Source organism: Brachionichthys hirsutus, chromosome 3 (genome assembly GCF_040956055.1).
Source record: "Brachionichthys hirsutus isolate HB-005 chromosome 3, CSIRO-AGI_Bhir_v1, whole genome shotgun sequence".
Lineage (NCBI taxonomy): Eukaryota > Metazoa > Chordata > Actinopteri > Lophiiformes > Brachionichthyidae > Brachionichthys > Brachionichthys hirsutus.
Window position 1 is genome coordinate 10,522,755 of NC_090899.1, and position 21,266 is coordinate 10,544,020.

Sequence of the window (21,266 nt, forward strand, 5' to 3'; positions counted from 1 at the left end):
TAAGAATAGTTACCTTTCAAATGTCTTCAGCACATTTAGCGCTCTCTCTGTGTTTGGAATTTTTTCAAAAGTGCTATCCATGAAACTCTTCAGCTGGCTCTGGAAGACCAATATTACAATTATATTTACATCAGGTAATATAAATCAAATGTTGATTAAAAACCCAGCAAAAGGGCTCAAACTGGGCCATAGCTTCAGTAAAAAGAGACATTGTTCATTGTCTGACTTAAGCACTTGTGGCAGGAAAGTTTAACTTACATGAAGTCCAGAGGTACTTTTGCAGAATTCCTCATAGTCAACATCAAAGTCAGTTCTTCTCTGGTCAAGGAAGCTATAGTGTTTTTTTCTCATGCTCTGCACAATAGCCTGTCGCACACACAAGCACAGTGGTGGTTACACACAATTTTAAACATCTGATTAAACAGTTTAAAGCCTCTAAATAATTCTACATCGTTGCTCTGCTGCAGCAAAGCCTGAGCTGGAAAACTACAGGTTATATCCTACTAATGTTGTGGAGTGTATCTGGGAGTTAATCAATGTTTTTATAAAATAGCAAAGCACAAAACAAGTAGAAAACAATTCTGAAAATGTAATGCCAAATTGCAAGCTTACCATAACTAATGCATATTCTGCTAAGTAACCTCTCAGCTTTTTAAAACGGAGGGGCGCTCACATCTAATTCACCCTGTCTTTAGTTAATCTAACCATGAGCAGAATGACGATAACATGCAAAAGCTTTACTAATCAACACCAAACAACACAAATAAATGTGACTGATGACATGTTTTGAATTAGTTCTTTGTTTATGTTCCATGCAGTTAGTGTCGAAAAGCTTTGACGGTTGCACAGTGGTGAAATGTCTGGTCAGTGAATTTTACCAATGCGTCCTGAAAAATGAGTCGTGAGCTACAAGTTGAAGACTGTGATAATGACTTTACCTCCCATTTTCCCTGCATTTCTGCAGTCTGGATGACCCAGTGAAGCAGAAACAAAAAAATAGCTCACATCAGTGCACTCTAAAGGAAAAAAACACCGTAGAGCAATCAGACAATTGTTACGAGAAAAGTATACCCACTTGAAACGTGGTTGCTGTGGTCTCCAGTCCTTCTATCTTTGAGTCCTGCAGGACGGAATAGGTGGAAATGGTGCTCAACATTTCCAAGATCTTGCAGAGTCGTCGCTGGAATGTGTCAAACTTCCCAAAAATGTACATCTCGCTGAAGTCAAACTGTCTCTCCGAGGGAGTTTGTTCCAGCTTGGCCTTGGTTTGGTGGAAATATCGCTGGTACTCCTGGAGGATGCAGCTTAATGTAATAAAACTGGTCCCTCTTCACAATCACATTTGATGAGAAAGTGAATGCAGAAAAACAGATAATAAAAGTAGAACCCAGTACCTGGTTTAGGTGGATGGCAGCTTTGATTTTGTCCACTACAACTTGCTGAGGCTGCTCCCATATTGAATTACAGCCATTATTGGTGATGTATGCTTTGCAGGCTGTGATCATCTGATTTGTTACCTGAAGATTTTGATGGGTACGGAGAAATGCAGATATGGAAATTAGCATAAATGTCAAAATGTTAAAGGAGCACTTTGTTTTGAGTGCTGGAATACGATGCAAAACACATTCTGATATTTTTATGCTGTTCACATCTAATCATAAATCACAACTACAACCCACTATTTGTTCACAGGGATGTTAGTGAGGGTGTATTTAGAAATATTTTTATGCGCAACTTTTCTCCCAACAAACAGGAACGTTGACTCGTCAAAAAAACAAGAAAATCAGGGATTGAAAGGTTCAAATAAAGACAATATCCAAACTGAAGGTAAACATCTTTCCTGCATTATAATCTTTCTCTGTTGTTACACTGAGTGCAGCCACCCCACCTTTACAAAAAGTGATGTAATCTTTTCTGATGTATTGTAGTAGCGAGAAATACTGTGAATCATCCTAATGGCGTTGATCAGACCTGGGATTGCATCCACCATCAGCACCTTAGATGAAACAAAAATCATGGCTTTTGTTTGTTCAACACAATATTATTTCCTTAAAACATATTTTTAACAACTTAAGGATTGTTCCACTTGAATGTGGTAAATTTGGTGTGCTTGTAATTTAGAAGATCTCTCTTTTTTTTTTTTAAAGCGATGACAGTGTTTATCTTACGGGGTCGCTGTTGTAAAGAGGGTCACAAAACCTCTCCAGGCTGTAGAGGTACTTGACATTGTCTTTGGCCTCATTGGCTGCATCAGTAATCCTGGTGTCCAGTTCCTTCCATGTCTGGACAGAACAAACCCATACTGCTTTGAATTTAAGACCAAGTCCAAATCAGTTCATAATTCTCAAAATTTACATCAAAGACTTTAAAATGTGAAGAAAACAAGCCTGAACATCTGATCTACTAAAGAAGCAAAAAACAGCCTGGTCTGACCTTTATGACCTTGGATTTAGCCATCAGGAGGACACCCAATACAGCCCTGACATCAGGGCTCTTCAGCTGGTCCAGAAGATAGTTGAAGCGAGACATTCTTTTCTTCCAGTGGACCAGCTCAGCCCGAGGGCCGAGGTCATCGGCCTCCTTTCTCAGCTGGCCGCTCTCAGCTAGAACCTGAAGGAAAGAAGCAGGTTACTGTCTGTACACTGGCTGGTAGAAAACCTGCAAGCTTTCCTATGCCTTCCCTGAATTTCATTTTATTTAAGTTTGCAACACTGACCAATGGATCCATTCATTTTGAGTTTTGTGAAACAAATTCGATTCTGCACATTCAAAGGTACAATGTCAAGCAACTTGATATCAATTCAAGTTCAAAATCTCGCTGCTCCACATAACAATGAGGAGTACAAGTTTATAATAGGTTTCGGGCAAAACAGGTAACGCTACACGATTAACCTTAATTCCTTACCTGTTACGTAACAAATCTCACCTGTTCTATCTGTTTGACCCAGATTTTCATGGAAGCCTCTATCTTTTCTGTGGCCTCTGTGCTGTTTGCTGCTGCCATGTAGTCCGACGGGCCTTTAAGCACCCGCAGGTCAAATGTGTCACACTCTTTCAAGGTAACCTGGAGGAAAGTCAAGACACGGTTTGTTTTCGTTGCTGTGCCAATTTTATTTTTTATAGTGTATTATCCTGCGTGCGCATATAGATGAAAATGTTTTGGTCAAAATAGGAGGATGACAACTACTTTAAAGCTAACAGAAATAAGTGCTCACTGCTTTAATGAAACTATTACAAATAACATTCACTGATGTTCAAAAGGATAAATTCTACGAATCCAACTCATAATTTACAGTATTTCTCTGTTTTTCGATATACTGGCAAATGGTTAGTGCACAGACATTATAAAAACCCTTTTAGTTACTGATTATGTTGCTTTGATTTTCTTTCCTCGTTGGTAATTTTACTCCTGTTCTATATTAAGCACCTTTTCTTCCAGGCTCTCCTGTGCTCCCGCCAAAACGGACACAAAGTTTTCCAATGATGATATGAAGTCTTGTTTGACAGCCTGGGCCTGGGGACTGGCTACTTCCCCCCAGACATGGTTCATCTTGCTTAGAGTGGGGATGAAGATCTCAGAAAGCAGCTGTTCCACACCTTTTAGCAGACCACCCTCTGTTGCATCCAACATATTGAAGTTGACATCCTGCACAAAGGAGAAAACTAACACAGATACTAAATCCAAAAGCAGACCGTTACAATCATGACCCTGGTTGTCTGATACCAGAACTTCTATAAAGAGTGGGGCATTTGATTCCTGCACAATGAATAGATGCCACATCACTGATTCATTTAACTGAGTATTCCTCTTTCTTTCGTAAAAGAGGGTGGGTGGACTGGTGTGACAAACACGCACACTGACATGCACACAAGGAAAGAATGCACACACAAACACGCACTGACGTGCACACACACACTCACGTTGCTTTCTAGAAATGTCAAGAACATGCCCTGTTATCAGTGATGATTATTAGCTTTACTGGTGACAGCAGGTAATCAGAAAGAATCAATAGTAAGAGTTTGCCAAGGCATCAGAGTGCTCATGCCCAACGCATCACTGTCTCAGGAGGGAAAGAAGCGGTCACCCTGAAGGAAATCTTTTATCACAGAAATGGGCTCAAAGCAAAATAATCACCATTCAAAAAAAAACAAAAAAGCATTCGAAAAATGCAGCTTGAATTTCTTTCATATACCTGGCTGACTTCTATTCACCCTGAAACCCACATGTTCATTTTCAAACAGCACCGTGGAAAGTGACTCACTCTGTGGATGTTCTCAGAGGTTATTGTCTTAGACGCGTTGGCTCTGGTGAAGAAGACACACAGTCCAGTTAGCGCCACATCCCTCCCGTCTGTCACAAACACTTTAGACGTCTTGCTGCGAGCAGGCTGCTGGGCAACGAGCTGGGAGGGAGCAGAGGCTGCTGCTGAGACAAACGTTAGACAAAGACACATCACAAGGTAACCCAACTAGTTTTCTCCTGATACTGGGGCCTCTACACTCCAATTACTACTGATTTTAGACCACAAATATTAATTCATGTAGCGAATAACATCATCTTTTTGGTTTAAAAGTTCATATTTTCAATACCAGTTCATGATCAAGTTACCTTCTTCAACGGGCTCACTGTCCTGGTAGAAGAACATGAGGTGTGGAAAACCATCAGCTACAAAAAACTGCTCCATTCGGTCAATCTATGAAAAAAAACAAAAAACACAATCATAGTTATTCTGTTGAGTGCTTATCAACAGACACACACAACCTGACCATGAGAAAACTCGAAACTACTACAAATACCCTGTATTCTTTCTTTCCCTGTACTCTGACTTGGTCTTACATTAAAAATGGAAATGAAAAAATAATATATATTCATTTATTATGTCAAATTCTTCCATATCTGATTGCTCTGGGTTAGCCAGTTTCTACAAAACCAAAGACACAAACACATCTTTGTGAAAATGTGAAAATACAATATACCTGATTCCCCTCCAGTACAACATCTTCCACATCTGCTTTCTCCAGTCCCAGGCATGAAGCCACGACGCTGAGGATGTAGTCATGCCTTCCATCCAGCTGAGCCCGTTTGGCTTCACGTTCCTCTCTCAATTTTTGCTAAACAATATATTCAGACAATTTTAATTACTGCTGCAAGAACTGATGAGACAGATTAAGAATGGCATTGTGAATTTCCACAAATAAAGATGAATTAATTTAGGATGATTCCCATAAAAAAAAATGTACGAAGAATTTACACATGCATCAAATTCACAGCCTAGCTGAACTTTTCATATCGATGTATTGCAGGCACAGTTCAACAAATGTAAATTCTTGTTTGGTACCACACCATAATCTGTGTTTGACACACCATCAAATGACCAACCAGAATACAATCCATCCAAACATAGTTCACATACAAGAGGTTGTTATTATTGAATTGACTGAAGTGCTCCTGTGGTCGCCACTTGTTTTTTTTTCTCAGATGTATATTCTAGCTAAAGAAAACAGATGGGAATAACAGAAAAATGAAGAGCCTTCAGTAAACACATCCCCCTTCTGTCCTTTGTGTAACGCTCTACACAACAAACGGAAAATATCCAAATACAGACGTCAGTGTTCTGTCAAGACGTGTGTCTAAGCACCGATCCAAAGGGAGGGGGAAATATTATTTCTTTGAGAAGAATAGGCAGCTAAAAACTAGGCAGTTTACAGTTTGCATTTAGGGCGGTGGGATGAAAACATCAACCAAAGCGGGTTGCCTGGTTACACCTCAATAACACAGGAACAAGGTTAACCAATAAATTACATGAAACCTGGGTTTTCACGAGTGTGCCGGCTGCAGGGTCCATTTACATTCTCTCATTTAGTCTTCATTTAGTCTGTCTGGAATTGAAGCAGGGCATGATGGGAACAACTATTTCAGACTTGAAATACATTTTGCATTGACGTCACCATGGACAGGGTGTCTTTGAAAAGCCCCTCTTTTACACTAAAGCACAACAAATCCCAGCCACGTCAAAAATAAAGCACTTCAGCGTTCGTTTTATTGTACATCAAACTGTTTATGTAGCTATTAACAACAGAATGAAACTAACATTGTAAATGGCACATTCAGTGAAGTGTCTCCCTCGTCATGTTTTCCATTTTCTTTTTCTAATGTTTTCAAAATAAATAACTATTTTGCTAATATATAGCCTAATTCTATATGCAGAGTGAAGGAGGATGTGGAAAGAAAGTGGAGAATCGTGTGCAAGCAGGCTGGAACAGGTGGAGGAAAGTAACAGGAGTGCTCTGTGATAGGAGAGTGTCAGCGAGAATGAAGGGAAAGGTCTTGTTTTGGAGATAAGGTCAGAGAGACCAGTCTTTGACGTTTTGGACATGTCCAGAGGAGAGATAGGGACTATATCGGTAGAAGGATGTTGAGGATGGAACTGCCAGGGAACAGGGCTAGGGGTTGACCCAGGAGAAGATACATGGACGTAGTGAGCGACCAGGACATTTCACACCTTCTCTGTCTTTATTTCAAACCGTGTGAACAATCAACCCTAACCTTCAGCGCAAAGACAAACAATACAAGCACAAAGCAGGATGATGCAGATTATTCAAATAAACAGACTTAGACCACTGAATGCAAAACACAAACCCACTACAGCCAACAATAGCAGGCTCTAACAATGACAGGCAGACCTTCACACAGAGCCACCTCAGTACAAACAAATAGTCCCTAGACTAAAGTAACAGTGGCTTTAGAAATGAATGGGGAAAACAGCTAGGACAAAAGAAAGTGCAACAGGGCAGCTTGTCAAGCCTATAGTTTGATATTGTTTTGTATTATTCAAAAGAAGCTATTCAAAACCATTTCAGTGGCTCGTGTAACTCATTTGATCGTGAAACCCAAACCTCCAGAGGAACACAGATAACACACATATTCAAAGTCAACAATGTAGTTATAGGTAAAGTTTTCAAACTGGTGTCATTAATTGTCACATTACAGTTTTGCAAATGAAAGCTGCATCATGTGCAGAGAAAGGAAAGCGACCCCTCAAATGACATCACGGCAACAACAGAAGCAGTGCTGAAGTATTTCTCCTACCTGAATAACCCTGGAAAGTGTTTGCTTCCAGCGCTGCTTACTGAACACCTGCGACATGACAGCCTGTCCGACGCAAAGCCCGATAGCTACATGTAGACGAGGAAGCTGCACGCTCGCCACGGAAGAGGCAAGCCTCATCGAGGCGTCAGAGGTGAACGCTGGAGTCAGGTGAGCTAAAGCTATTCCATCTGAAGAGCAATGGTCCTCCATGTCAATAATGCACGGGTTTTCGCTGCCAGCTGTGGTTGTCGCCTAGACACCTCAAACAAACCGAAAGACGAGGGTGATAAACACAAATCCAACATGCCCTTCAGGATACACAGCATCAAAAATCATTTCATCTAACTTTGACACGTCTATTTTTGGTGCACAAATGAGCTGGTCTGTCTTTGTTTGTGCATAGGTTGCATTCCATCACTCTCTCCCTGTCTGCACCTCACAGAGCTCCTGCAATTAGCTTCATTCCCATCACCTGTGCTCCTGCCACCACCTGCACCTCATCAGCCCGGACACTACTTGAGCTCAGCTCAGTCACCGCACCCGTGCCAGGTTGTGAGTGATGCTGCCTGCTTTCCAGCCCTTCAGACCAGACCTCCCGTGCACCGACCCTCGCCTGCTTCCCGGATCCTGCCTCTTCGCCTGCCCCTTGTGTTTCGTCTACCGGACCTGCCTGATCACCCGGTGTCTGACCCTCACCTGCCCCTTGGACTCCCTCGTGCCTGCTCCCCCCCGGACCCGTCTGCCTGACCTGCCTGATCACCCGGTGTCTGACCCTCACCTGCCCCTAGGACTCCCTCGTGCCTGCTCCCCCCCGGACCCGTCTGCCTGACCTGCCTGTCCTACCCGCCAATAAAAGCTCTGTTCGCACCTTGCTCGTCTGCCTCGCGTTTGGGTCCTAGCCTGCCTTGGGCCCTGACAGATTCCATAGATTCAGACTATTGTTTTAAATATCTTTATAAATGGTTTTCCAAGAATTTCCTTTGATTTCCAGCCTTCCTGAGCATGTCCGCTGGAATCTTTGATCCGAGTGCATTAACTGTTTGTGAAAACACATTAACAATTAATCACATTGCTGTGAAGCCAAGTTGTCCGTAACCCCAGGCCTCCTGTGTCATCTTACCTTGTTTTGATAGTCTGCCTTGAGGTGCTGCATTGTCTACTCCACAGCCTTTCAGTCTGACACTTTTTTTCAGGACATTCCACAATCTTAATTGCCTTTGCTTTTCATGCCATTAGAGAATTATAGCTTCCAACAAACACAAGACAAAAAAAAGTGTCTTTGTTCCAGAGGTTTTTTTCTTCCTTGCCATGTGAGAAAATTTACTGCCCTGAAAGTATGACAGTGTTGCCCCTGAAAGGTGGCTGCTAACTCGATAATGTGGCGTCGGATGACCATTGTCTGCAAAGTAATCATCAAGGTTCTGCTCTCACCTTACACGCTACTACGATGAGATGGAGGGACAGTGTTTGGGTGAGTGGAAATGGCTTGCACATGTAGGAGTAGTGTGGTTGTGTACTGTTTTCAGATGTGAACTTAAACAAAACCAATTGAGACAGATGAAAGTTAAAGAAAAATATAATTAGCTATGTTACTTGTCATCTTCAATAAAGTTGCTATTTACTACCATATTGTATGCATTACTGTTGCATGCTAATGAGCTCATATCCGTCATGCTGTGACTGGACTGACACCAGAGTAATAATGTAATGGTGACATTTGACAGCCATTTATATTGAGGTGTAGGTCTTTTATTATGATCCAAAAATAGTGTAGTGTTCCAAGTGAAAGGTTTTCATATGAAAAGCTATTTATTAGTTCATTGAGATAATTCGGTGGCGTAGGTGCATGAACCTGACCTTAAAGTGGCCGTGTGTTCGATTCCCACTCACGTCTGTGTCCACCACCACAGTAAAATATAGGTACCACTTTCTCCAAAAGGATGTTTTGATACGAAAAAAGACTGTATCATCTTCATTTAGAAGCATCTGGGTCATCAATTTGATTGAGAATTTATTTTCTAAGCTGACCCGGTTTTGAGATACCATGAAATAGGAGAGTGACTGTAAATTATAAATGATAAGCAGGTGAGATCTGAAAGAGAAAGACTTTGAGTGAGACAGGGCGATGTCCACTGTTCTCCCAGAGAACGCTCACATGGAGACAGAGCCTAGCAGATCTGTTTAAAAAAGACACACGGTACGGTAGATCCGAAAACAATACGCCATGTAACAGCTCAGAGCGCTGCAATTTATCTTTTTATTCCTAATGGATTTTGTTTTGTTAAGTCTAATCATACCTTGGTGCAAAATTAAATCCAATAAATCATGATTGTTTCACATCACTATGCATCTACATGATCTATATTATCTTGAACCTGTTATGAGACTATAACAAGATAGAGCAAAGGAAGGCAAACATATGCTGTCTCATATTTTGCTGATCCAGAGAGGGCAGGATTATGTATGCAGTATTTATCTTAATGTGGTTTATGTTGTATAAAATTGTAATACCACAATGCAATTTACACAAATAATATATTTCTCCTTCAATAGGATGAGGGAGGTGGGGAGAGGGGAGTGTGGGTTTCTGCTGAGACTGCCGACCCACAACCCAGATGCAGGATAAGCGTGAGAAAATGAAGGAACAAATTATTGTTTTTTTCTCTCATTATGTGTGTGACTGTTTGTACACGGATGAAAAAATGAAGTGCTACATATTACTAAGAAAACATAACACGTCACAAAAAAACAAAACACCTTCATATAGGTTACTAAATTCCATTTTCATGCTGACCTTTAAAATATTAGTGAATCAGAGCTGATTTAATGAATCTGACACATACAGGTGAAGAAGCTGATATAGTGATAAAAAACATGTTCTTAATAATAAAACCATACAAGGGCTCCACAGAAATATTACACTGCCATCTGGTGAACGGAGTCTAGTATTACAACACAGTCCACTGCTCCAGTGATGCTTGGCTCCAGCTGAGAAACCAGTGAATGTAACACTGAAGAGGATTGAAAAGGACTCGAGGGGTTCTTGAGATGAGATTAAGTGCAGATTAATTCCATCACTTGTTTTTCTCACAACCGCAAAGGGAATTCTGACCGAGGCTTTCATCCCCTCCCTTTTAGCATCATTCCCTGAGCTAGCTGCACCATGCTGTACTACGACCAATGCAACAGCATTTTAAGGACGTTGCCACACTCTACATTGATTAGTATTTAGAAACTATTGTGCACCCATTGAATAGACTTAAATTTAGTTCCTTTCTCACTTTAAAATAAAGGCCAGGAACCACAGAACTATGCTAAATAATGAATATCAATCGATTAATAGTATAAATCCTGTTACCTAAAAGCAGGATCATAATCGCAGAGTTATTTCAAATCCACATGGACAAGAGTAGGATTATAACGTTTTAAACTTGGGACCAGCATTTCCTCAGGATGGAGGAACAAACACATGTTTGTGCAATTTCTCTTCTCAATAAAATAATTTTGACAATTATGAATGAAACTTTACTGCAACACATTTTTCTCAAGCAAAGTAGCCTGAATATTTAATTAACTGCAAGTGTAAGATATATAAAAGTGTTAATGAAAATCACCAAAAACTGCAAAAAAATCACATATTCTAACTATTCTAACACTTTTACACTTTATCATCAAATACAATGATTAAAATCATTTTAATTGAAGCCTGTTACCATAATACATTACTCTATTTAGGAATGAATGAAACATTCCACAAGTAGCATAACTTGTTTCATCTCGCTTTTCTAAAAGTTATGGAAAGACTTGGTTTAATGTCTCTCATTTTCTTTTCTGTGTAAGTGATTGCTGTTGAGGTATCCTTTAAGCAAACAAAGAAAAACAAACACAAGAGGGGACAAACACGACTTGCATACAGAGTGCTGTTTTTTTCTTTCTTTCATGTTTGACATGAACAAAAGGTTGTTTAAGATGTAAAATAGAGCAATTGGTTGAGATCAGTCAGTTTTGGTAACAGGGCTGTGAAACCCATACAAATATCTTCTGCTATGAAAACATGAAAATTTAATAGTTGCCTGAGATGGACCAATGCACAATTTGAATAGTAAACACAATATATTAGAGTCACTTTTTTTCATTCTATGAAAAGGGTAGGAACAAGCAAATGGCACCCTTTCGGAGCTCCATTTATGTGCTAGATTCAGGTAATCGGTATATGTTAATACTGCGGATCAAACCTGCGTCTCCTTGGCTGACTCCACCGGGACAGAGGGCTGGCTGGGTCTGCTCCTGGAGCCAACATTGGCTGTTCGAGAGCTGAAGGACATGGCACAAACGTTCCCTCACAGAAACATCTCCACTGCAACTAAACTGTAAATGTCCTGCTTCATCCCTGGTTGTTTATTTTGAGGCACAAAGTTCTGCCATGCGTTTACTTTGTAAGAGCACTGGGCCTCAACAACAGCACGTTTTGTGGTGCTTTATGTTTGTGGTTTCCAAGAGAACGAGAGCTGTGTCACATGTTCTTTCGTGGGCTGGTCCTTTCACAGAAACCTTTCAAAATAAATATAGACACAAGAGACAAGCCTGACGTCGATGTCGAAAATACGAAAAGAAAGAATAATGTTCAGCCAATTATTGTTTGTCAAGTCATTAGTACTTTTTTTTAATAGCGTGATTAAACATCTCAATCTCATTTAAAGTGTAATCATAGTTATTAAAACAATTTTGCTGCATCCAGAAATACATAATATTAAATACTTAATAAAAAAAAAAGTATCACAACAAATGTGTAAAATCAAATATTGCATTTTTTTTTATTATATTAAACATGTTATTTGCATGTTTACTTTCTAAAGTTACCAGCATGAAATATTGTACCGATTCTTTTGCATAATTCATATTATCCTACGTGTCTGGTTGAAATGTATAGACATTTATCGACTGTTGTAATGTCCCTGTTGTTTACCGAGTTGAATATGCACGCACGTTTTTCACACACTGGGATGCTCGCGTTTACCGACGCTTTGAATGCAGCATTGAGGTGAGAGGGCACGCAGTCGCTGTCGTTCCCAGAGACGTTAATATTGACAGCCACTAGATGGCGGCATCGTGCTACCCCCGTGAAGCGACGACTGCGCTCCGCCTGTGAGCGAGAACTGCGTTGGAAGAGTGGATAAATGACCTCATACTGTAGCATCATCTTCATCACGAGAAGATGAAGGCAAGCACTCCCCTTCGTTGTTATTTATCCGTATGAAATTCACTCGAGGCTCCCGTTTTGAACAAGTTGAAATCACCTTGTATAATGAAACACCAGAACCTAGTGATCGCAATCAAATATTAAAAGGTGCGAGAATTTAGCCTTTAAATGCGGGTTAAACGCGAGGCATTACTAATACTACGCGTAGCAGCTGTGAAGTAGTGTTTTTGGCATCTCCCGTAGCGTATTTTACATGCAGGCAGCCCCCCCCCCCCTGAGGAATGACTCCCACGTAGCCCGCATCAGCACCGCAGTGAGCGACGCTGGAGTTGTCGGCTCGTTATGGCGCACATTGAATTTGTGTGGCGCACAATGCACCAAATCCCCCCCCTCCAAAACGGAATCCCAGGATATCCCACCCCACCCACCGCTGGAAACGGAATACCCCTCCGCCCTCATCCCTCCACCCCTCCTCCTTTACCTCCGCCTTCTCTCACTATCTCCCCCATTCCTCCTCCTCCTCCTCCTCCTCCTCATCACGTCCCAACTCGGGAGCGCCGCCGATCGGTCGCTCGGATTTTCCCTTCTCGGCCAAAATGGAGGAGGAGGGCTCTCGCGTAATGAAGAAAACACCGGATCTGCTTCAATGAAAGGCGCAAGGATCATTTTCTGCTGATCGATTATTATTATTGCAACAGTAAACCCCATCGCGGATATCTGTCGATATTTCTGCAGGAGCGGCCAGAGCCATGAGCGCAGGAGAGGGACTGGATGAGGCTGCGAAGGACGCAGCAGACGTAGCGGCGTTTTTCAAATCCGGTAAGTCGTGAAGGGGCGAGCCCGGCTGTGGGAGAGCCGCATCGGAGCTGTTGTCAAAGAGGGTTTCACGGGCGAGCTGCGCGCTGCGAGGCGGAGGTGCCGGAGATGCGCGCAGCGCGCACTCAGTTACCACATTTCTGTCCAGTGACATGTCACACATCAGCATCCCGGTAAATGCGCGTTTGATTATTCGGCAGCCCCCCCCCCCCACACACACAGACACACACTTTGCGTTGACTGAGGGAGCTCCAAGGTGTGGATGGATAATACAGCCCTGGATGTCGGTTTTAAATCGAAATGTGGACTATCCTGATGAATCATCACTGAATTCAGGTCTCAGATGTAACACGCGGATAGAGGATGAGGCCATGGATGGATGGGCCATAGGTTCCGCTCTTCGCACTGGGCCTGTGTGACAGGATGGCATCACCCTAATGATGCCTAATCAATAAGAAAAGGCCTGGGTACCTTGTGTCCCAGCATCCAAAACAAAAACACCCTGGATGGATCCTCATGGGGTGAGCTGCTGCTGCTGCCTGGTATCAGCTGGAGAAACCCACAGGGGGACTTCTGCCATGTGCTTTATTCCCATAGTGTTGATGAGAACTGTTTAGTTGTCTAGGCAACGTGTCAGTCATGATTTGTGCTTTCTTGTTCTAATGGTAATGTTGTTGTTGTTGTTGTTGTTGTTGTTGTTTTTGCAACCTGGTTTGCTCACAAACTAACTTGAAACTGTAGGATATATATCCAAAAATAGAACGGCATCTCTTCCCATCACTTTGTTAATTCTTGCTCCTTCAATCATTGACAGGAGACAAACGATGAATGACAGGGCGATTGGATGTCATCTTTAATCCTACCAAACACCGATACTGCACATTACCCACAACCAACCCCCCCCCCCCCCCCCTAACTTTATGAAGCCACTCTTACGGCTGGCAGGGTCCGCGATCACAGCCTGTGGATGGAATAAAAGTGGAACGTCGGCAAAGATGCTGTAGTAGCGTCCCCGGTAGTAGCGGCTGTCCGTTCATTAGTCTTTCAGCTGTTTCTCTATGTGACACCTGGTGCCTTGGGGTCTGCTGCCCCCCCCCCCCCCATGGCACATGCACAGGGACACACAGCAGACACCATTCACACACGTCCACCTATGCATCGATTAACTCAGCTGACATCTGGCATGTGCACACACAAACATTTTACACGCTCCACATTATCTCATGATATCTCTTCTGCCAGAAACTCAGGAATCATATCGAAATGCATTGCGTGCGAATGCGACAGTCTCACGTCACCATTGGTTGGCTGGCTGCCTGTGCATTTTCCTATAGCTGCGTTGTATCAGGCTGGAAGGCTGGCTCACTGTGAGGTTGGATTGCTTGGATGTTTATGTAGCGGCACATGCAGTTCATACAGTATTCATGATGGAGGCAGAAATAGGTTACGGCCTCAGGAAATGTTTATATGGGACTATTATGAAGGGAAAGCATTGGGGGGGGGGGGGGGGATGTGTGTTGTTAAACTGAAGAAGAAGAAGAAGAAAAAGAATGTACTAACTACTGAGAGCCTATTATCAAATAGCTTCATGCCTCCAGCTCAGAGTAGAGCAGATTGTTTAAAAGAAGAAGTCTCGTTACCTTGTTTAATTGATGTGCTGCACTTTTGTGCTTCTCTAATGGCACACATTACCGAGCACATTGACGAGGAACGCCACTACATGTCAATGAGTTCATTCTGTTTAACATGCTTCCAAATGGCGTGCAGCCCTTCCTCCTCATCCTCAGCTCGTTGCTCCGCGTTCAGTTCATGCATTCAGTATCGACACAATGCTGGCAACACTATGTGGGCCATTGAGTCTGCTGCGTCTTGGTGTATTTGTCAATCACATTTCCGCATCTGCAGTTTGTCCTGACGTGGAATGTCAGGCATTCGTTTTCACTCAGGCTTTCATTGGATGCATCGCAATCGTCCCTTTCAGTTTAGCTGCTCAGGACCAGGAGTAAGGATCATCCGGCTTCCTGAAGCCGCTCCAGCAGGCTTCCTAATTGCTGCCAGCTTGTTGCATGTTGAAGTCTTGGCAAGCAGCTGCTCATCCTCGTTGATCTCAAGCGCTTTATTTCTGGGGCTGTGTGCATCTGTATGAGTGTGGTCTTTTTCCTGTTTTTTTTTGTGGGGTTCTGGGTACACTTTAGTGCCCTCGTTTTTCCACTGAAGGCTAGAATGTGGCAGATTCTACTGAACTAGAAGGACAGTGAGCGACTTGACCCCCAATCACAAAGGCTGACTTGTTGACTGTTTGTAGAGAATACTGGCATTTTACACAAAACACAAAGCATTTAAAGTTATGTTTTGTGATCACACACCAGTGTTTAATTTCACATTATTATTTCTGCCCTTGAAAATATTTGATGCGGATCTGCTCGATCATTTTCAGTGAGCAGATGGAGCTTCATCTCTTGAGTCCCACACTGATGCCGTGGATTGCAGCTCAGCTGCTGAGTCACTCTCCCAGGTTGCTCCTGGCGTGACTTAAAGTCCAATCCTGCAATTGTTGCACGCAGTTAAAGATGAGGATCTAATTCTGCTGCGTGCTCCAGCATTCTGAAGACACTTTTATGCCTAAACTGTTGTGTATCTCTCCAGCTTGTTAGCATATCAACCTTTTTTCTTTTTTTAAATGGAACACAGTGTCATTTGTTGTAGCTTTATAGCATGCTTAAAAATGACATAATCAGTTTACTGTTTGACCAATATCATCTGATCAGGCCTGTTTGTCTGGATGGTGCATTTGGGCTTTAATCAAACATTCAACATACTGCTGATTGCTGCAAGTCCAGGGCGGATCAATAACGTGCCCCCTGTTAATACCCAGCAGCACTGGAAATAACTTAGCTCAAGTATGTGGGGGATGCGTCAATGTTGCATGTCCTGGTTTAATCCACACAGTGGTTTTTCTGTCTCCTCATACATGTTAAGTGTTTTTATTATTGATTACATTTTACTGAGCGAATTGGCGTAGTTTGTTTTTAATGAAAAAACATTATTATGCATTATTAGATGATTTTGTGTATTTCTAAAAACATATGTTGTAATATTTTCCATATATATAAATATATATATATCTATATATATAGTTGTTCTGGTTGAGGACCCTGTTGAAAGTGAGCTGGATTGGTCCTGCTGCAGCAAAGCGTTTCCAAACCTTGGCACTTCCAACTCCATGTTTCACAACTGGTTTGAGGATTTTATGTATATTTTTTTTACTGCAAAGCTGTATTAGATTTATAACTAACAGTCCTCTGTTCTGGTGTTTAAATAATTACATTTCAGAATCTTCTGTCCAAAGAACATTATTCCCCAGGTCCTTGGCTTTGTTACCATTCACTCTGGAAAACTTCAGTCTGGCCTTCATAGTTCCCTTTGAGAGCACAGATTTCCTTCTTGCACACCTCCCAGGAAAGTTCAACTTGTGCTGATTGTAGAGGCAAGCACTTCCACATCAACAGTAGCAACATCCATGCAGCTGTAGGTCCCGTGATTATATTTTTAGCCCATTTGCCATTGTGTTGAACGTCCTCCATCTGCGGAACAGTGGAACTGCTGATTCCTTATTCTTTTTGATTGTATTGAAATCATTTTCTGGACTCATTAACAGCTACAATCTTCTTTCTCAGGCGCTCAGACAACTCTTTGATCTCACCATGGTGTTCCCTCACTTCAACAGTCAGAAGCACGCCTAACTAAACGTCTGGGATTTAAACAGGGCAAGCTCCTTCAAAATGCTGAATAACAATGTTCTAATCAACAATTAGACACAATGTTTGAACAACGTTCTCATCTAACCTTTTAATAGTTTAGTTCAATGAATTAATCCAAAGGGTGTCCTAATTTCTTGCACATCACTGGCTCTAGCAGAGTAAATAAAACCGTAAACAAGCAATGCAGAAATGATCTGCAGTCTAAAGCCAGACTGAGTTCAAGCCATTTCTGCTGGTAAAAGTGTCTTAATGGTTAAAAAGGCACTTTTTACTTTGATGACCTTATAGTTCAGTAAACTTTGGAATGCAGAGTTATGCCCTACTCATATTCGCAGACATGCATCAGATCTTTATCTTTGCAACTAGAGCATACAGGAGTCGGCGATTGTGCTTTGCTTTGCCAACTAAAAATAACGCAGGCATTATTGCTCATTTTGCCAGGGTATTAATTCCTAGATAGTCTCCTGAGTGATGTGTAATGGAGTTACCGGCCTGTGAAATGGCGTTATTGTACAGAACTGCACAGCGAAACCCAATTGGAATAAAAGCAAGCAGATGCACCTTATGCTGGAACAAGATTAAATAACCGTCCAAACAGCTATCCCTCAGTGGCAACTGAGCCAGTCATGAGACAGCGGTCATCAGTCATTGCACCCGTGGAGCGCAGGCTTTGGGTCGTGGCAGAGATATGTTGCATGCTGTGTGAAAACGCCTTCTATTTTATTAATTGCTGCGGGCTTTGAGGTATACGAGTGTGTACTCAGTCGGCTGTGTTAAAGTATAGATATGTTTTTATGCCAGGAGAAATGGGCTGTCGAATGAGTGATTACCTCTGGTTTGTCATTGCTCTGTTAAGAACTATTTGAAAGACTTGTTCTTCAAAGATAAATGCCCCTTTGCTTTTTTCTGTACATGCCCCTACCCAGGGCACCATACAGTATAGGGGTACCTTTGCATGTATCTCTGAATCGAACAGAAAGTAACTTTTCCTCACCACAAATAACAACTGGGCAGAATTAAGTACAATTTTAGACATGCTTTGTAAGAACCATAAAGGTGTGCATCTCCCAAATTGTTACCTTGCTTGTCTATTCTTTTATTTTAAATTTTTATGGAGAATAAATCTCTAATTTCAGAGTTTACATCAGAATAAATTATGTTTTTAGTAGTGAAGTCATATTTGACCTTGAAGACATGTTTTCTATTAATCTTTTTTTTTTACTGAGCTGAATGTCAAGAAGGAAAGAAGAAGAAGAATAGAAGGAATGCATGAATAGATACTTTTTGCTGCGTTTTTTTATTCATTTTATTCAGTGGCTTGTTATTTTGTACGGCCTTGCATTGAGCGTTTAAACAAAACAATGGCAGCGTCATTATGAAAAGCACAGTGAGCCATTTCCCTCTGTGCCCGAGCTGAACCTAGTGGCCAATCCAGTTTACAATGCGCGCCAAACCACTGGACGGTGATTCTTCACTTTAGCTTGCACAGTCATAGTCGATGAAAGCACAAATGCCTCTTGTTATTTTGCAAATTCATGCAGAAGTCTTATATCTAGGAGATGAGGTAACAGACTCCAACAGGTGTGCATCTTAGAGTGTAAAGTACAGGGAACATTACTGTCAGATAAGTTCTGAGAAGAGAAAGTCAAAGTAAAGAGTTGGGAAGTGAATGAAAGTACAAATGAAAAGATGGGATGATTCTGAAAGAGAGGACATGACAAACAATAATTCACTCAGCAAATTACAGAGCAGGGACTTGGGTGGAGCACATTCTGCAACATGTAGGCTACGCTGCGCTCCATGAGGTTTCATCCGGGGGCAGCCTAATTGGCAGTTGGTCAGAGTTACAGAGTATAAACTCAGATTGGCATTGCTTGCACTGCTAAATCATCCAGGCTTATGTGCAGCACAGTTGGCTCTTCTATCTAAAGAGAATAGAGGACAGTCTGAAAGACAGTAATCTGGAAGGATATTGTCAAACAGATTATTACAAATCGTGTTCATCGCTGCAGAGTTACACACCAGATCAGTTCAATTCAGGGTGGGTGGGTGGCAGTGGCACGACATGGTGAAGCTGTATAAAATGAAACATGCATCACGTGAACAGGTGCTTGCAATAATCCTCGTGAGGCAGCAGCGTATGCCAGCGCGATTCTTTTCAGAAGGGCAGCCAGGAGAAGTGAAGTGAAGACGAGCTTAGCCGCCCCCGGCTCTCATATCCCTGCTGTCCCTCTCTGAACTTCTGCCACTCCAGTGTCTCGCTGAAGAGTCATCCAGGAAGACAAATCATCTGTCTACTCAAATATAGGATACATGTCAGATCTTGGGACACATCTCCAACGGAATTTATGAATCCTACCATGGCAATGTGTAGTCTTTCACTGCATGATAAATGTTCTTGCCAAAATCTAATCACTTGTTTTCCATCTGAAGCGCTACATTTCAACAAAATGTAATTTAAACCTCCTCCAGCCTCCCTCCTTTGATGACTTTAATAAGATGTGAGTCCATCATAAATCAGCCATTACTCTGGAATTGATTGTGATGCCAAAATTGATGTCACTGGTCCGGGAGTGTGTCTCAGATCTAATGTTACATACTTAGAATACCAAACTCTAAAAGCGGTGTTCAGCATTTTCTCAATTCTACTTGAATTTTCTTTGCACTTTGTCTCTCTGAAGATGATGTCCTGGGCAGTAGAGACAGATATATTCTTACGAGGTGTCTTTAAAATGTGTATTTATCAGCTGGTTTGCAGTGTGTGTATGTGTGTGAGTGTGTTTACGACGCATGAGGATCCAGCGCTTTGATCTGCACAGATGTTTCGACTTAGATGTTGACTGTATGAGCTCTTGTACAGTATGTATAAAATGTGCACATGCATGTGCGCATACATACATACCGATGTATGTATGCGCACACATGCATGTGCATCTGCGCGGATCATGTCTAATAGTGTTTAATCTCAGTGAGGGACTACCCAGATCCTCAGATCAAAGAGCAGCTCCACAATCGCTTGCTCTGTCATTTGTAGTCTGTAATCACAAAGCTCTGTAAGACATGTTGCAGGTTGAGGCACCGATCTTGGGGGTCATAGAGCACTCCAGTCACTGTTTGGTCCCCCTACTCTACACTCTTTTGTTTCCTTCATTAGACTGCCATCTTCTAATATTTTTTTTTTATATCTCTGTTTTTGTTTTAGATTGCTCTCTTCCAAAATGTGAATCCAAATTGGATGGCCCAGGACAAACTTCAGGTATGTCTTTCTCATCACACAGTCATAATTCGAACTCTCCCTCCAGAGCAGAGACCGATGCATGCGTGTAATTTGTTCATTGCTCATGCTTAGCATCCCTGTCAATGTGTGTTTGGCCAGTAATGTCCATGCTTTATAAAGGCTTTTCACTTTCAGACTGCCTTTACCTGCGTCTTTATGTTTGGTCAGAGACTTACAGTTGCAGCAAGCAGGTCACCGTGAACGAGACACTGGCTCTTATAGACTCGATGTGTTAATGTGAAGAAGAGGGGGATATTGCTGAAACAATAATCACATAATGTAGCATTTCTGCTTTCAGTAAAATGTTGCATCAACAGTCCACCATGGCAGTGGGGTCTCATCCCTGATACCCCAGGACATACATACATGCATACATAAAATACAGTCATTCTTTCCAGGGTAAGGTGTTTTTTTTGGCTCAGTTACTGACCAAAAAAGATGATTCAAAATCAGAATTGTTCTGGTTGCTTGTCCATAAATTATTCAAAGAGCTGGAAGCATTTCCCCTGAAAGTATGATAAGTCACATAGCATACTGTTTCTAATATTGTTTTGTGGATGACATGTAACAAAATAATCAGATTATAATCATATATTCTATTCCCATGTGTCTGCACAGATTTGACTTCATGTTTCCCAAATGGGTCATTCAGGGATGAACAGTTTTATAGATTGTTTTTGGCTTTTCACTCCTACATGCCAGAGTTTGACCGTGTGTTAATGGGAAATGATTGGAAAATGGCTGGCAAATCCTACTTTTTGGCCTGTTGCCCAGAGACCCTTGAACTTCATTCCTCTGCTTAACTCACGAAATGTAAGCTGCAATCATTTGATCATTTGAGTTGTTCACACTGAATCAGAGGCAATCAGGTTGTGCTGTCCATTTATGCTGTCCATTTATTCTTTCTCTATTTTCAATTACTCCGAATAAAAATTGCTTACTGTAAAGTGTAAATGTAGCAAATTGTCCAAAGACGACTTCTTTTTTTTGCCGTGGTTAATGCTGTCGACTCACAGCAAGAAGGTACCTGGTTCGAATCCCATCTCTGCAGAGTTTGTATGTTCTCCTCGTGGGTTTTCTCCAGGTTCTCCAGTTTCCTCCCATCTCCAAAAACATGCAATT

At 41.8% G+C, this 21,266-nt stretch overlaps 2 protein-coding genes across 2 annotated transcripts in view; one reads left to right on the plus strand and one right to left on the minus strand.

Moving 5' to 3' along the window:
* dnah5 (dynein, axonemal, heavy chain 5) overlaps nt 1-11,415 on the minus strand; it is a 68,245-nt gene extending 56,830 nt beyond the window's left edge. The window contains exons 1-14 of the mRNA XM_068756333.1: nt 11,326-11,415; nt 4,978-5,112; nt 4,610-4,694; nt 4,263-4,426; nt 3,428-3,646; nt 2,927-3,064; nt 2,434-2,610; nt 2,169-2,282; nt 1,889-1,996; nt 1,395-1,517; nt 1,076-1,291; nt 939-965; nt 259-366; nt 14-99 (exon numbers count right to left, since the gene is read on the minus strand). Coding sequence (XP_068612434.1) covers nt 14-99; nt 259-366; nt 939-965; nt 1,076-1,291; nt 1,395-1,517; nt 1,889-1,996; nt 2,169-2,282; nt 2,434-2,610; nt 2,927-3,064; nt 3,428-3,646; nt 4,263-4,426; nt 4,610-4,694; nt 4,978-5,112; nt 11,326-11,415 — 1,790 coding nt within the window. The remainder of the gene's footprint in view (nt 1-13; nt 100-258; nt 367-938; nt 966-1,075; nt 1,292-1,394; nt 1,518-1,888; nt 1,997-2,168; nt 2,283-2,433; nt 2,611-2,926; nt 3,065-3,427; nt 3,647-4,262; nt 4,427-4,609; nt 4,695-4,977; nt 5,113-11,325) is intronic.
* A 1,624-nt stretch (nt 11,416-13,039) lies between these two features.
* The window catches only part of triob (trio Rho guanine nucleotide exchange factor b), a 76,339-nt gene continuing 68,112 nt past the window's right edge, over nt 13,040-21,266 (plus strand). Inside the window, exons 1-2 of the mRNA XM_068756697.1 lie at nt 13,040-13,109; nt 20,070-20,123. Coding sequence (XP_068612798.1) covers nt 13,040-13,109; nt 20,070-20,123 — 124 coding nt within the window. The remainder of the gene's footprint in view (nt 13,110-20,069; nt 20,124-21,266) is intronic.